General features: G+C 42.1%; 1 protein-coding gene across 1 annotated transcript in view; it reads right to left on the reverse strand.

The window, feature by feature from the left end:
• Positions 1-16338, reverse strand: part of UMODL1 (uromodulin like 1) — a 50021-nt gene that overhangs the window by 10809 nt on the left and 22874 nt on the right. Inside the window, exons 11-15 of the mRNA XM_009560874.2 lie at positions 13498-13635; positions 12214-12948; positions 9010-9122; positions 2196-2409; positions 601-738 (exon numbers count right to left, since the gene is read on the reverse strand). Of these exons, the coding sequence (XP_009559169.2) occupies positions 601-738; positions 2196-2409; positions 9010-9122; positions 12214-12948; positions 13498-13635 (1338 nt within the window). The remainder of the gene's footprint in view (positions 1-600; positions 739-2195; positions 2410-9009; positions 9123-12213; positions 12949-13497; positions 13636-16338) is intronic.

A 16338-nucleotide genomic window follows, 5' to 3' on the forward strand; every position in this document is an offset into this window, starting at 1 on the left:
AAGGCTGGTATCAGTTGACAAATCCTTATGACATCATCCAAAGAGTAGCTTATCACCGTGGTTAAAAAAACAAATACAAACTACTGAAGAAGCCTAAAGGAATTTAGGAGCTTAAGGATCCATCAGATGTAAGCTAACAAATGATTTAAGGAGACAGAGAAGGTGAATTAATTGACTTATACAATAAAAGTAGTTCGCAATACCAACATTTCATCCCTGCTGCCGTACAGAGCTCAAACCACATAACTAGTGATTTCTGTCATCTTCCCTATTATCTCTGCTGTTCCTCTATTAGTGCTAATGAAAATAACAATCTTGACAATCCTAACTGATTTTAATCCCAATATGAGAAAATACAGCTGTTAAAAGAACCTTGGAAAGATAGCATCAAATATTGTACACTCTCATGACAGAGTGTTAGAATCAGAAATACTTAAAGTCCACTGCAAGATTTTTCCCATTAGGGTCTAGCTAGGAACAACAAAATGGATTAATTCCTAGCAATATTTCAAGATCTGTGGCATGTGTGGCATGCACATCCAGTAAAGATCAGATAGATAAGCATTCAGTTAGCCATTAGATAATAAAAAGGTTTTTTGCCTTCACAGCTTCTTCCAGGCCTTTCTGGATGCACATCAGCAAATCCTTCATTGCAGCTGCACTGGTAAAATCCAAGCGTGTTATGGCATGATGCATCCAGAGAGCAGTCATCTTCTTCGTTTTTGCACTCATCATAATCTGTTGGGTATATTTAAGCAAAATGCGAAGTTGGAGAGTGTATAAATGAAAATGTGAGGGTTCTGAAACTGGAGCGTTGTCATGACATCATGATATCATGTGGGGTTACACCTCCCAGGTGTGATATACTACTGTATGTGTCAGGCAGCAGTTGCATCTAGAAGAGATGGGATACTGGAAACACTGACAAAACCCTCCAGCAGATAGTGAAATGCAGGCAGTTGCTGCAGACCTCCTATCCTCCTAAACTGATCAACAGTCCAAGGGGATATGTTTAACCCCAGGGGTTTTCTCAGCTGTCTTCCCCCATTCCACATTCCTGAGGAGATGGTTAAGTAAATGCCCGGTATAAGTGAAGCAGAAGGTTTGTGTGACTGGTCCAAGTTGCAGTTTAGTTGCTTCTTTTTTTTTTACCTGGCCAAAATTTTCACTTTTGAAAGGAAAAATACACTTTACTTCTCTTTCTTTTTACAAGATCCAATTGTAAGTGTGCAAATAAGGACATAACACCATAGGTGGGACACAGGAAGCAGCACTAATCACGAGGACCTGCCCCTAAAACAAAGCATTTGATTTAGCACAAGTTCAAGGGGAGCACGCATTCTACCAAGCACTACCATGAGATACCTGTGATCTTACTAATTAAATGGATACGCAGCTTTCCAGATTCACAGCTGAAAGGGTAACAGGCAAAGAGAATGTAGAGGGCAAACCATATACAGACTTTTGAAGTCATTTTTCATAAGATTCTAGTTGACAGTGTATAACTATACTCTTTGGACAAATGTATCATGTCAAGGATACAGAATCTGCTATTTTTTCCAGAGATTACACATCAGGTTGTGAAACAGAGTTCAAGAATACTTAGTCAGGAGACTAACGTTTCTTGTTAACAACTTAAATTACATATAAAGGAAAAGAAGATATATGACCAGCCATTGTGCTGGTCTTGGTAAGATGTGAACTTTCATCTGAACTTCTAACCCACAGGTGTGTGAAGAAAACACACACTCTCAGTGCAGAAGAATTCACATGTTCGTGTATTTGTTTCTTGAGTTTTCTATCATATGCAACATTATTAGTGCAAAGCAAAGACTAATGCATTTCAAAACTGGTTTAAAGAGCTAGTTGTGTCAGTGTACAGGGACCTGTTTCCACTGGTAGCTCATAAGCCCCTCAATTTGTGACTCACTTTTTCTAATGTCTGTATCTTCTCTATAAAATTAATGCTAGATGTAGACAAAAATGTCAGTTGGTCTTGTCCTTTTGTATCAAGACTACTTCACTTCTTTTTTCACCTTTTGATGTTCTCTGAAAAAAAAAAGCTTATGGGACAGATAAGCAGCAGAAGTGTAAGGAGAGAGAATGGCTTTTCATCCACCCGTTTTGCAGGATAATAATAGGCTTTATCATATTTCTAGTTCTGAAAAACTATTGGGATACAAGCTGCTCCTTACCGTCTATGGAGAGACTGCTCTTGTCAACTGTGAAATACGAGCTGTGTTCAAAGGCATCACGAAAAGTGGTGATGATGTAGTAGATATCCACATCTTCTGTAATCAGTAAATTGAAATTTACCACTGTGCTCCCATTAGTAATGCCCGTTATCAACACTTTAATCAAACCAGCATCCATCTGCTCAAGAACGTCAAGGGGCAGAGATTTATGCACCTGGCACCAAAACAAGAGTCATGTGAAGATGGGCAGATAGAATATATTACATTTTAGGCTTTGTGCACTACTCAGAAAAGAGCATTATGCATTAACATTGTGCTTCATACACTGGTGGGAAGCAGCAAAAAATTGATTTTTTGCTTTATAACATTTCTACTCTACAGCAGCTATAGTATATGGTACACATTTAACTATGAATACTAAACAAGCTAAGCAATAAAGATACCTCATCTGTCATTTGGCACAGTTCTTTGCCTCTAGTAATAGCGAGGGAGAGAGGAGACTGCAGGGAAGCTCCCCTGTTCTGCCTCTTAAAATGCCTTCAGGAAGAGGGGGCCACCCAATACAAGGAGGAGCCACCAATGGAAGTGGAGATGCCTCTTGTCACTCCACACGGTATATGCATATTTCAGAGGGCTTCCTCGGCTCAGGTGCATTATAGCTTATAGCAGACCACCCTCAAGCCTTTTTTCACTGGTGATTTCTCATCAGAACCAAGAAAATAAGAAAAAATTCTCCTGCTTATCATTGAGTGTAAGCTTGCCTCTTTTTAAATGCCTAGACCAGAGTAAAGAAAACAGAGAAGTGTTGCATGCCATCCACACTGCCACACAACTCAACTTGCCACCAAGTCAGTCCTCCATTTGATTTCAGAAATGTTTCATTAGAGTCTTCCCTGAGGAGTATCTTATTATTTCTGCAAATTCTGACAGTCAGTGAGGCACTGACTCACGGTCCTCCCCAAGAGTCCAAGGGCAGGGCTAGGAAATGACTCTGCGCTATTTTGAATGGGAACAGTCACCTTCAAAGTATTACAGCACCAAATCATAGCTGAACTCAGGGCAGTCTCAAGAAATCGATATAATATACATTCGCATTCTGTACACAGTGATCTTGGACTTCAATAGCAGACTAAGAAAAAATGCCACCTTTTTCGAAGCACACTGAGCCTTATTCATGATAGCCCCTGAAGCAGTCTCCTTTGCCAGTCTGGAGAACAGAACGATCTGATTTCTCAGGGATAGCAAAATACAGTCCTGTGTGACCCTTTACGCAGGTGGGCTGCTCAGCCTCGCTGTTGTCCAGCTCAGATCGAGGCACCAGCCTCCCCAAAGAGATAAACACACTGGAGTTGTATGTTGGACTTCTTCCCTTTCCACACCCTAAGGCGGGGTGGTACTTCTGGAGGACAGCTGCCCATGGGAACATCTCCTTCTGCTTCCGCAACTGGGCAGTCCATGGGGCAAGGTAAAAGAGCATAGACGGGAGGCTGGGGCAGGGGACCTACGACAGGTTTTCCATTTGCAGCACCTTTCCCCTTCATTTCCAGGCCCATCACAAGCCACTGGAGGAGCTTACATAGGTCAGGTGGCATCATCGCACAGGACCAATCCCAGGCAAGACACAAGGCTAATATTAATTCAGCTTTAAAGAACACATTGAGAAAACATTGTACACTGAAATACAGACTTATTTCTAAGAAATTCACTACAAAAAGGAACTGGGAAACATCCTGAAGTGTTCCCCTGTCCTTTTCCTCTAGGCATCCAGACATGAGGCCCGACAAAACCGCACCGGACTCCTGCCTACCTGCATGGCCCAAGGGAAAGCAGGGCACGTGCACACACACACACACATACTCATACACACACGGTCACACACACAGGTTTGTGTGCCAAGTCTTGCTCCAACATCTAACCCCAATGCAGGCAGAGTGCATACCTGAAGACCAGACACCAGAGTACGCACAGGCTAAAGTGATGCCATACATCAACGTGAATTTTCATATCAGAACTGTATATTTTCTGCTCTCCCTTTCTCCACGAGATGCTCATAGAGCCTATACATTTCTTAATAACTTTCACACATGTCTGGGAAGTCTATTTACTTCTTCCACACTCACAAATAAAAAGCAGAGCAACAGAAAGTGTGGGGCGCAACTTTCAAGCCTGCATCAGGCAGGCAATGCAGGCTCTTCTGAGATATTGATATTAAAATTACACTTAAAAACTGCAACAAAAGTGCAACAGGAGGCTGCCAGTAGTAAGACAGCAGCTTCCAGCAGCATGTGAAGGACAAAACCTATGCCATCCCTGTTAACCCTCCTGAGCCTGGGATACGCATAGTTCCCTTGTAACATAACAGGAACTACTTTCAGTGCAGGAGACAGAGATGGAAACAGCCACAGAAATACTTAAAATTTTGTGGTTCCTCGGCATACTTGTTCTTTACTTTTGCCCTCCCATGGCTGACAGGCTTCCAGGAGATGCCAGCAGAGAGGAAGGAACTTAGCAGCAGAGCAACCTTACCGTACAGGCAAATAAAAATAGCACTTGGGCTGGGTTAGAGCTAGTCCTTTGCTGCCCTGTGCAGGAGAATTGCAACTCTTCCCCTGCACCTTGCTCTGCTATAGGCCCTCTCTTTATGGTACATCGCTCACTTCCCTAGCTCAACTTTCCAGAGAATTAAAGGGGCAGGCAGGGGCTGTGTTGCAGTTACCTCCAACCCTCTCTTCCCCTAGACATCTTCTGCAGGAAATAGCTGCAGCAGCAGGGCTGGATTTCAGCCATGAGTTTAAGGCAGAGCTTATGTCAGCAGTGTAATGCTTAGGAGTATGCTTAGTCACATATTAGGAAGTGATTCCTACCAGGAAAAGCCCAGGAAAGAGGTAAGGCAAGGGTCAGTGTTGGGAGCCAACAGGAGGAGCTGTTTCATTTCTCTTACACCCGTGCACAAACCTTGTGTATTTTGTGGTGGATTGTCCCAGGTGACCACAGCTCCTATGCACCTACATGCCAAGTCTGATTTACCCACCTGCTGTGTGTTATCCAGCCCCAACTTACTTGCCTGCTGGTATTGTCCAGCCCTGCAGACAGGCCTAGATTTTTCAGGCTCTTGCTTGAGTTGTCAGAGCTGATGTGTGTTGCGTACTTTGAATGGCAAAGTGACACACACGGAGCAAACCCTCTGCATGCACCTGGAAGTCCCACAGTGTCCCATGGGACATGCAGGCAGAGCCGGGGGCACAGAGAGAGTTAACTACCTTATGAAAGCATGGCCAGGCTGTAAGCTGTCCTTGTCAGTCCCAAAATCTCCCACTTAACCAAGCCATTGGGCCCCTTTTCCTCTCTTTTTATGCAGTTTCATAAGCACATACAGAAAAGTTGGAGGTCAGCCCTAAGTTTTCATCTTTCATAGCTTTTGTTTGAACTTCTGGGTATTAAATACACTCATCTGTAATACATCTCAAATTTCACCTGTATTCACTTCTTATCTATCCAGAAGATTTTATTACATCAGTGTTTCTTTTTAGCTAAGGCTTGGGATTTTTTTTTCTGCTTTTTTTGGTTGGTTGGTTGATTTGTTTCCTTAATCGTATTTTAATTTTAATTAATTAATTTTAATTAATTAATTTTGTCCTTAATCGTATTTTTCCTCACAAAGCAAGGCTCGGAGCTTGAAAAGTGTCAGGAGGATTTTGACCATATTTGTGTTTAGCCACTAGATGACACTACAAAACTCTTTATCCAGAAGGCTACATGATTTCACAACAGGTACCACACCCTACTTTATAAAAATAATGGTTGATGAAGTGGGGCTAGGAAAAAAAAAGCAAAAGAAAGAGTGAACTTTTCAGGAGGAAATATCTAATATATAATACCCTTGAGCATGAGGTTTTCTTAATAAAGAAATAAATTATCTTGGGATCCACCGTTGTATCCACAATTTCTGTAGCACACAAAGAAGACGTTGGCAATGCCAGATCAGGAGAAACTGGTATGCCAGAAGAAGAGCCACAAGAAAGGGAGAGAACATAAGGACAATTAACATCAGCATCAAGGGAAGGGCATGTCCATTGCTCACAGAAGGAAAAAAGACAGCAGATAAGGTCCGAGTTCAGGCCGGGTGGAAGCCACACTAAAACCTGCTTAAGGAGATGGGAAAGGCCAATCATTTTTTTGAGCAAAAGGAAAGTGGCAAGCTCAGGCAGCCAGGCTCACCTCATGGGTGGCTGCAGAATGTTTGGTGGGTTTTATGGGACCACCCATCGATAAGACACAGACAAAATGCCAGTAGCTCATTGGAGCTATTGTGGGCACCTGCGTATGAGCCTGCACGACTGGCAGAGCAGGAAATGCACTGGTAGTCTAGAAACTGGAAAAAAATAAGTGAAAGGTGCATCAATTTGAACAGAACCCTACATTAAGCCTGTTTTTTCACTCAAAGAGGGGAAAAAAACCCTCCCCACTGTGCATGCTTTGGCTGTACCTTCACAGGGAAGGCACTAGATCACACAATTGCCCAGCCACCAACACTAGCAACTTTAAGGATGTCCCAAATTGTGGATAAATTCTAATTAAAAAAAAGGGGGGATGAAATTATACTGGAATAATGAAACTGCCGTAATCCCTGTACCAACACACATTCCACATTCAGATATCTTTAACTGAATTATTTTAAGTGCATTAAGCTAGATCAAACAAAGGCCACATCACTTCCAAATGAAGGGTTCACCTTGATACAGCAATATAATTTATTAGTTTCACACTTTTTGCCAATCAGTTAAAACACCCAAATTCAAAACAACCTTTACGATTCAGGAATTTAATACACCACAATGAATACATTTTCAATTCAAACCTTTTGTTTTCCTGATTCATTTTCTGGAGGACAATCCCTAGCTGCCATAATATTCTTTTTGGCTGCTGCAAAAGACAGGCTGAGCAGACCCCAAGAAGAATATAATACTCTCTTGCCCTTAGCTATTTTGGTTTTCAGTTGCATTGCAACAAGGACAGTGAAACTAGCCAGGACAATGACAGTGCAAGTTGTCACATCAAGTTTTTAGCTCATTCTCATCTACACATTATTTAAAGGATGGTATTTCCATTTGCTGCGCTGCCAATTTAAGTACATGGCAATTATGGGCTCGAGCAGCTCTATGCTGAAGAACTTTATGCACATTAGGATTTAGAAATACTCTGAATTGTTGATGGTGACTCCAAAGAGGTTTAAAAAAGAAAATCTCTGGCAAAGTTTAATTAACTGGAACCCAATAATGCTTTTAAAGCCCATGAAACTTTCCTTACTTACTTTAAAGAATTGATTTCTGTCCTCTATAATCTGAAAAGAAAATATGCACACCTTTTTGTTTTCCTAAACTTTCTTTTCTTTGGCATCTAGAAATGTTTGTAATAAAACAGTCACAACATAGTTTGCCATGTACAGTAGCTGTGATATCATAGCCTACAGTGGCTCAGAGGCAGATGGAATCAATGCTAACACATCTCACCTGCTGATCCACAAAACTAGTGCACTGGAAAAGTAAAGGAGTTAGATCCTTATAATCACAAGTGATTATTTTCTGTCTGAAACTTTGAGAACTGGGTAAAACTGACACAAAAACTTACTTCAGTTTCTTTATGTAATCATTTCACAAATTTTCCAAACATATTTGCATCAATGATTTTCTGGATTAAGGCATCTGACCGACTAGGTCATGAAGGAAATACATTTATTTTAGTCCATTTTAATACTACGCTTTTCCAAAATAGCCTTGGGAGGAGCGCGATGCTGAAGGAGAGTGAATTCAGAGGAAAATTGTTCCCTTTTCACTTTGCTAATCACGTCACTCTCATTTTGTGGCAGTGTTTCTGATGTGACAGCTTGGGCTCAAAACAACTCCAAGAAAGCTGTGCACCACTAACACATCCTGAAACGTGCAAATTGGTAATGACCAACAGGAAAATTATTTACTATCCAAGAATACATCACGCATTGCTAAGGAGGTCATGCTTTTCCCTCCTTGCAGTTGTCTCTAACTCTGTACACAGTGAGAGTTTGAGGAGGCCTCTGCAGGATTTTAAAATTCATACAATTGCCAGCAAAGGATTAGCATCACAGTTATCCAGGCTGTAAAAACACAGACAGTTAAAGGGAGATAAGGAAGGCAATAAAGCAGCCCGGCATAACCAGTGGTTTTCCAAGCACAGGTGTGTTTGAGCAAACATCAGCAGGAACAAACTTCTGATAAATTCACTAAGAAATGTGGAGAACTGTACTGTCAAAGGCAACATCTGAGAATTATGAGAGCATTAAAGGCACAGATGATGTAGCAATGTGCTTTGATACCCTGTGCTCTAATTAGAAGTGAGGGCAGAGGTGGCTTAGGAAGGAACCACTCCCTTTCCAGATACAAGGCTATAAGAACCAGGATTGATTATTAAAAATGTGAACCTTAAGGTACTGTGATAAAGAGATCATACAGTTCATTAATATACTGCTGTGCAGGGCAAAGATACCAGAGCACTTTGCAAATACCCATTAACTTTTCACTATGTCCCTGGAGGAAATCAATAAGCCTGTATAATCAGATATGAGAAGCAGAGGAAAAGGAGGCACCAGAGAATTCCCAAACCCTGACCTCATTTTAAAACACTGCTGCATGCTCATCCTGCAGCCTCAGTCAGTCAGGGGCATTCAGACCTTACAGGTGTGTCAAGGGGTGCACATGTGGCCTATACCTTCATGGGAAAAACATCACATGTATGGTTTCATTAAGAGATGTATAGGGTCACATCCTTCTTAGCCACTTACTTCATCAACAAAGAGCTGTTGAAAGGTTTGGTATTCCTCACTGCTTGTGTTGCTAAAGCCTGGAGAGTATTTCACATTTGTTATCCGTACTGTGCCAATAAGTTTCTGGACAGCTGCAAAGTGAGAAAAAGACAACTTAAATAGATGTTCCATGGACTGCAGCCCATGGACAAGTGTGTGACAGTCACTGGCATGCCTGGTCGCATGGGGTATGCATCAACTCATAACAGCAGAAGGCCAGCCCTCTGCAATGTAGCCAAAACCCCACATGCCTAAACATAGGCATCCAGCACCGTAGTCTGCCCTCTCTTTGACCCTGGATGCCTCTCAATAAGGGCCAAGACTTCATGTAGATCTTATATTTGCCAGATCCGGTTTTGATGCCCTGAGGCATCTGAAACGTTGCTCTATGCATATGTTCAGACAACTGAATTGCTCTTCTAGTCTCCAATAGCTGTCCTACATGCAATGGGAAGACACAAGTCCGTTCAGAGGGCAAATGCTTCCAGCACCGAGATCCTCCCTCCAACTTCAGAGGAAGGCTAGATCGCTGCCTGAGATTAGACATCTACATCTTAGGCAGCTATTGTAAAGTGAGAAGAATCCCAACAAGCTGTTATGCCCCCTGCCTAAAATTGTACCTTCTGAATCACATTAGGGCAATCTCGAATGTTTTAGGTTATTTCTCAGTATCACTGGTTTTGGCATAGTTACTACATTCACTGAAGGTGATCACAGACAGGAGAGAAATGGCCTCTCAAGACATGATTCATACCCCTAGCAACCTTTTAGCGGCTAGCCAGGCAAGCTGACTGCAATCACCCATGACCATTGCCAGCAATTTGTCTTCACACTATCTTCCAGCTGCTAACAGATCATGACTATTAAGATATAACATTTCAACGTTTTATATGAATATAGGATAATCTTCATCATAGACTTCAAGAACTCCACCATCTGGCTAAGTATTCAGTTTTAAATTGTTTCTGAATCAAGTTACCAGCCTTTACTTTCTGGTGTACCAGCTTGCTTTACCCCCTACACGCATCTGTCCTGATTTCAACAGTATATAAGGCATCAGGTTCCAGCTCTGAGACTGTCAGACTCCTATACTGAGTTTTAGTTTCCCATATTAGCTGCTTTTTCTGAAGCAGAAAGAACTGAAAAGCAAGGATCTGCATAAAGTCTGTGGACCACATTCCATCAAAGCTGGATTTAGTTGCATTGGGGACAATAATCCTTTGAGTTGGGACAGGTACTAGGAGAAAAGAATAGTCATCATATAAAGCTTTGCTTAGAGCAAACCGCTGAAGCAGGCTCCCTTTATTCCAGCATATTTCTGATCCCAGGGAACCCTCACCACCACTGCTCAGATCAAAGGATTTAGGTTTGACTTTTGCTGCGGCTTGTCCTATCATGTGAAGATAGGTATTGAGGAGATAAACCACATTCAGTTAGCTGATGCTGAGAGGGGAAAATGTTCTGAGCATTTTTTGAATGAAAGAAAAAGTCAATATTGAAAAGACATGGCAGATGTGATGAGTTGGCTGAAGCTGACTCTCCATATCAGAGGATCAGAGATGTTGCCACAAGGAGGAGCTATACATTAAACTCCACCAAACACGGATTTTAGCCCTCAGAATTTTCTGCCCCAGGCTAGTGAGCTACAGCTATAGTGGTTCTTCCTCTTGTTTCCCAGGCATAATTCCTTCATAAGCTTCTTTCCCAGCAAAAGCACTTGGCTGAACTTTTGATTCATCAGGAAGAGAAAACAAGCTTGTTTGTGTAGAATTCTTCAACTTGTTTTCCATCTGGAAGAAAATTACCTTTGTTTTTTGTCAGTTAAAATTAGCTATTTTGATTTTTTTTTAAAGTGAATATTTTTTTGTTTCAGTTTTTGAAAAAACAACACTTTTTTTATGCTTCCCTACACTGAGAGGATGAGAGGGAACACAAAAGCAGTAAATGGAGCTTTTCAATTCAGGTCAACATGTTGTTCAATCCAAATTTATTTGTTTCCTCTGTTTGGCCACTGAGGTTCCAAATCAGTAATTTGCCTGACTCTGTTCCCAGGTCTCACCAATGTCTGGTAGAGTGAAGAATACAATGTGAAAAAGAGAAGGCAAAAGCTGGACACGGGCATCGTCATAGCTGCCCAGAGCTTAGCAGAACTGGAGAAGTGGAGGCTGTGGCACTGGTGGCACTGATCAGGACTGATGGTACAAGAGAGGCTGGAAAAGCAGCAGAGCTGGGCTTAGGTGGCTGAAGAAGAGGTTTTCCATGGAAAAAAGAATGAAGGAGAACCAGAAGTGGCGCTGGATGAGTGGAGACCACCACAAACAGGAGACTGTAGAGGAGAAGCAGAGAAAAGAGCAGAGAGGAGTGCAGTTTGGTATTGGAGAGAAGTGGAAAGGCATGAGAGGAAAAATAAAGATAAGCAGAAACAAATCTGAAATAGGTATCACTTACAAACACACTAAAGAAAAAATATGTTTAATGATAGGCAGAGACAGCAGCATTCCTGTCCCAAAAAAAAAAAAAAAAAAGTAATCTAAAGACTAAATCAGACTCTAGCCTTGAAATATGATCCATCTCCAGTCAACAGAAAAATCCCCTAATTAGCTGCAAAACATCCGCCTCAATCCAAAGAGAGGAAGCCTTCCCCCTCAGCCTATTTACTCTCAATTACAGCTCTTGGAAAAAGCAGCTCACAGGTTTCCACCTAGCTCCTGTCCCACGGGGGATTTGCTCTGAGGGGAACAGTGGAGGATGTCGTTAGCAGCCTGGGTCTCTAAGATAACTCTATAGGTGGCTGCTGCTGTAGCGCCCTGGTGCCAAAGGATGTGGGAGAAACCAAGATGTGTGGCAAAAGGACAAGCAGCATATGTTATGATGAGCCACATTCATCATCAAATCACACAAAGCACTGTGTGATTTACTTCATCTGCTTTGAGATGAAGAAATGTAGCATTGCTAAAACTGACTGCCAAGTTACCAGGTAGAGAAATTATTTTGACATGTTGATTTGGAAAAAAAGTCCCAGTTCCTGCAAGGAAATAATTTTGAGATAGATAAATTAGTTTCAGACAACTTCATCCCAGGCCACTGATTACAACTGTGTATCTTTTTGGCGTCTGAATGAGGCTTTGTTTCTCATGCAGTTAAATTACAGTGAATGCAAGCCCCCACCAGACCCATACTCACTGTGGTCCACAGTTGTGCCTGGTGTTGAGCTGGGAGCTGGAGAAGTGCTTGGCAAAGCTGGTGACCCCAGGGCTCTAGCGTATTTCTCAGCCCGAGAGTTGTTCTCTCTTTCCATCTCTGCATGTGCTCTGAGAGTGGCATTGAGGGTGGGAATGCCAGCATCCCCTGTGGCTGGCAGAGCTGTGCTAGGACCACTTTCAGAGTTGGGTTGAGACACACCTAAAGCTGTGTGACTTCTAGTGGTAGCAGAGGCTGTTTGATTCGACAGCACCAGCAATGACGCATTGAGATGGTCTTGCCCAGTTGTGCTTATGGGTGCATTTGTGAGAGCAGCCACTTGCTGTGATGCACCAGCAGAAGTCTCAGCCATGGAGTTCTGCTGCGATGGACTTACAGCCACCCACCACTCTGCACCCACAGCCAGTTCCTTGCTGGCTGTGACACCGATGGCTGTGGGGCTCTTGTCCCTGCCGAAGTCCATTCGTGGTGCCAGGTCTTTTTTCCAAGGGGCTGGAGGAGCATTGGTGGGAGAGTGACCTTGGGATGCTTTCTTGTCACCCAGGGGCACTGCAGCAGGGAGGTGCACAGTGGTACTCATCTCAGAGCCTTTGGTAGCCACCGTCTTGGTGGTGGCAAGGAAATCAGGGCCAGCAGGACTTACTTCTTCAGGAGCAAACATTGTGCTCTTTGCTAGTTCAGGAGACGTTGTTTCAGTGAGAGGGTCAACAATCTCACCTGCAATACAGCAAATGCACATGGAAATAGGACCTCAAACTGGATGAGGAGGCACGAGGGTCTGACCTGAACATGGGACTGAAACTACTCAGTCGTAATAGCATTACGGAAACAGGTCTTGGATACTTCATTAGCATACTGTAGCACACATGGGTTTTATGGTGTTGAATCTAGTTAGTGACTACACAAAGAAACAGATTTGATTCCTGGGTGTCCTCGTACGGTTGGCAGTCCATAGGTCATTATAGTGGGAGAAAATTAGCTGCAGACATACCAGAAGAGGAAAAAATTCAACTAATGTTGCTCAGCTGCCAGTTATTAGGCTAATCAAGGAGGATATCAGATAGATTTCATGTAAAGATATAGATAAGGTTCCCTTTCATGTTCAGAGACAGATAATATATAATCCTTCAGCCAGAGACTGAAAAGTTGCATCTATATACAAGTTGTGTGCTATATAAATAGTTGCAATAAAAGAAGAGGTAAAAAAACACAACTTATACCAAACTTTCATGGCAAAAGAAAACAACATGCCATTCTTTTGCTCACCTTCACAATTTCTTCCTGGTCGGGATGGATTGGTATCCATGGTTGTCTTGCATCTGCACATGTAGAAGCCCATCAAATTGATACACTCCGCAAACACAGAGCAGTCATTCTCGGCATCAGAAGCACATTCATCCCAGTCTGTAAGATCAAAACCAGATAATTGGGCAGATAGCCTCCTTTCTGGCTGCATTAAGCAAGAAATAATCATTAAATAGTCTTTTCCTCAGTTCTGATATTTATGAATGCAGTCTTCCTTTCTCATAGTTTAGCTGACAGCCAAGATCTGAGTGATGCAGGATACTGTCTCTGTTGCATTCTCCCACATAAAAATCAACTTTTGCCCTTACACTCTAGGAAATATTTTCTCCAGGCAAAGATCTTTTAAATACTTTTTTTCCAGACGTTAACAGTTATTTCAAACGATAAAAATACTGTAGGTTTGTACTGTAGCTATATCAAAAGCATACATTATACCAAGTTCTGCATACAGTACTTCCGGACACATCAAGTAAGGAATAGATCTGTTACCTCAAGCTACCACTAGATAGAATATTAAATAGAGACTTAGTTCAAACAATTTTCTGCTTCAAATAAAATGTAAATGCAAGTAACTCCCACAAGAAGCACTCTTCAGTTCTTAACAGAGGACGTGCTAAAGGCAAAAAAATTTTATGACAGATTTCTTCTCTAAGGTAATACCATAAAACTGTGACCCTCTTTCTTGTAGTCTCAGAAAAGAGATCTTGGTTCATCAATGCAAAAATGTGCTCTAAGTGTGTTCCTTATGTCTAATTTCACCTTCCGTGAATCACTTACAGATGCTTCTTTAATGGATTTGTAGGCCAATTTTGTCCAATTCTCTTCATCCTTAAAGGATTTAGATCTGGAGTTTTATATTACCATTTGGACCCTGTACCATCAGGCACACAAAAGGCAAATCGATGTGTTGGATATGAATAATCTCAGTGAATCCTGTGTTGCCCCTTCCTGTGTGCACCGCTTTGTGCATACGCCTTCGCTGCCTCAGGGCCGTAAGCAAAGGTAGGCAGAAAACAAGACTGAAAACTGTGTCTTGGGTCAAATTGTGATCAGAGGCTAGAAAATTGTTTTGAACAATGCATTATCATAAGTGCTTGTTCTCCAAACATACAGGGACTAACCACTGTGATTATTTCTCAAAAAAAAAAGGACAGTCCCATTCTAGAAAGAGAAAGCTCAGAGCCGGTGTATACATGCACGTATACGCATTCATCTTCCTGCTTGCACACAGACTTCCCCGCTTACTTCCATCCAGCCAGTACTACAGTTCTTTTTCCTTTCATCATCATTATATAATTGTTGTATCCGTGATTGTTTCCATTAGACAATTTCATGTGCCTATGGACACTATCTGCCTATTATGTTACAGCCTAAACCACTTAGAGAGAATACAGAATTACGCAGCACTGATTAAAGCACCAGCAATAAAAGCGCTCTCACTAATGCCTTACCATGCTATGAGGTAATTGTGAGTCCTGATGGCTTCAAATACCATCTGAGAGATCCTCCCATGCTAATTGCCAAATAACTTGCATTCCGTGGCTCCATTGTCTCTGAGGTTTTTCTTTCTAATCACTTAGCATGGCTTTTTAAGCAAATTCCTTCACCTCTGATGACCACATTCAATCACACATCAGATTTGTATTCTCTTCTCTGTCCTCACTGGCACTAGTACACTACTCAAGTACACACAGACACACACTCTGCACTTTACGAATACTCTATAATCATTACATCTCAGCCTAGGTGTGCTCTGTGCGCACTTTCTGCACTCTTAGCATCTCTCTAGCCTTTCACATATGGCAAGTGCTTTCCCTCCCTCCTACACACACCTCAACCAACAGTCCTGATCACCCATTTTACCTGTAAGAGAGATACATGCAATGGGCAAAAATCTGTGAAACTCTTTGCCGAAAGATGTTGCAGATACTAAGGGTTTGCATGACTTCACAGGAAGCTCATGGAGAAGAAACCCAAAGAAATCACTTCGGATTCAGGGAGCATTGGAGCAGAAAAATAGTTGGTAGCTAAGAATGTTAGTGAAAGGCATCATCTACACTTGATGCATTCTTACAGTTCTCCAGGAATTGGCTCCTGGCTGCTACCAAGGGTGTGATATTGTTCTAAATGGATCTTGGGCCTGAATCAGCACATGTCCTTTTCTCTTTCCTTATCATGCCTCAAACAACAGACAGATATTTTAGTGTCTCTATTAATCGTGGCAGTAAACTTCATAATTTATGAGTCTTCAAGCAGAGATGCAATTGCTCCATTCCCTTCAGTTGTGCTATCCCTTCTGACTTCTCATCCTTGCAGTTTCAAAGTTGAATTCCCTGCTCTGCAGCTGTCACTTAATCAAGCACATAGCCTTTTGGTGGCTAGGCTGCATGGAGGATCCAGGTGGCATTGCTACCCTGGCGGAAGAGGAGCTGTGCAGGCTTACTGCCAAGGGACATGTCCTAGGGCTCCCAGGGGTCAGGAAGAAAAACAGCCCGTTATAGAAATCTTTCCTTCATGTGCTGCACTACTTTGCCTTATTTTCCACATATAATATTAAGAAATCAAGTCAAAAAAATGCTTGTTTGGGCAGAAGTGACAAATAGACCCCTTTTCTCTGCCTCAAAAGAGGAGTGGAGGAGGAGTTGGCTGTGCTCCTAGCTAAGAGTGCTGCTACTAGTTGCCACCTGGTTTTCTGCAATTAAAGTAGCAATCCAGAGCTATTGCCTTCTTCTTTCCCGTGCTTTTTGTCCCAGGATCACTAATGTTTATAAAAGTATTTTGGCACACATCAGCATCAATATC

This window comes from Cuculus canorus, chromosome 1 (assembly GCF_017976375.1).
Source record: "Cuculus canorus isolate bCucCan1 chromosome 1, bCucCan1.pri, whole genome shotgun sequence".
Lineage (NCBI taxonomy): Eukaryota > Metazoa > Chordata > Aves > Cuculiformes > Cuculidae > Cuculus > Cuculus canorus.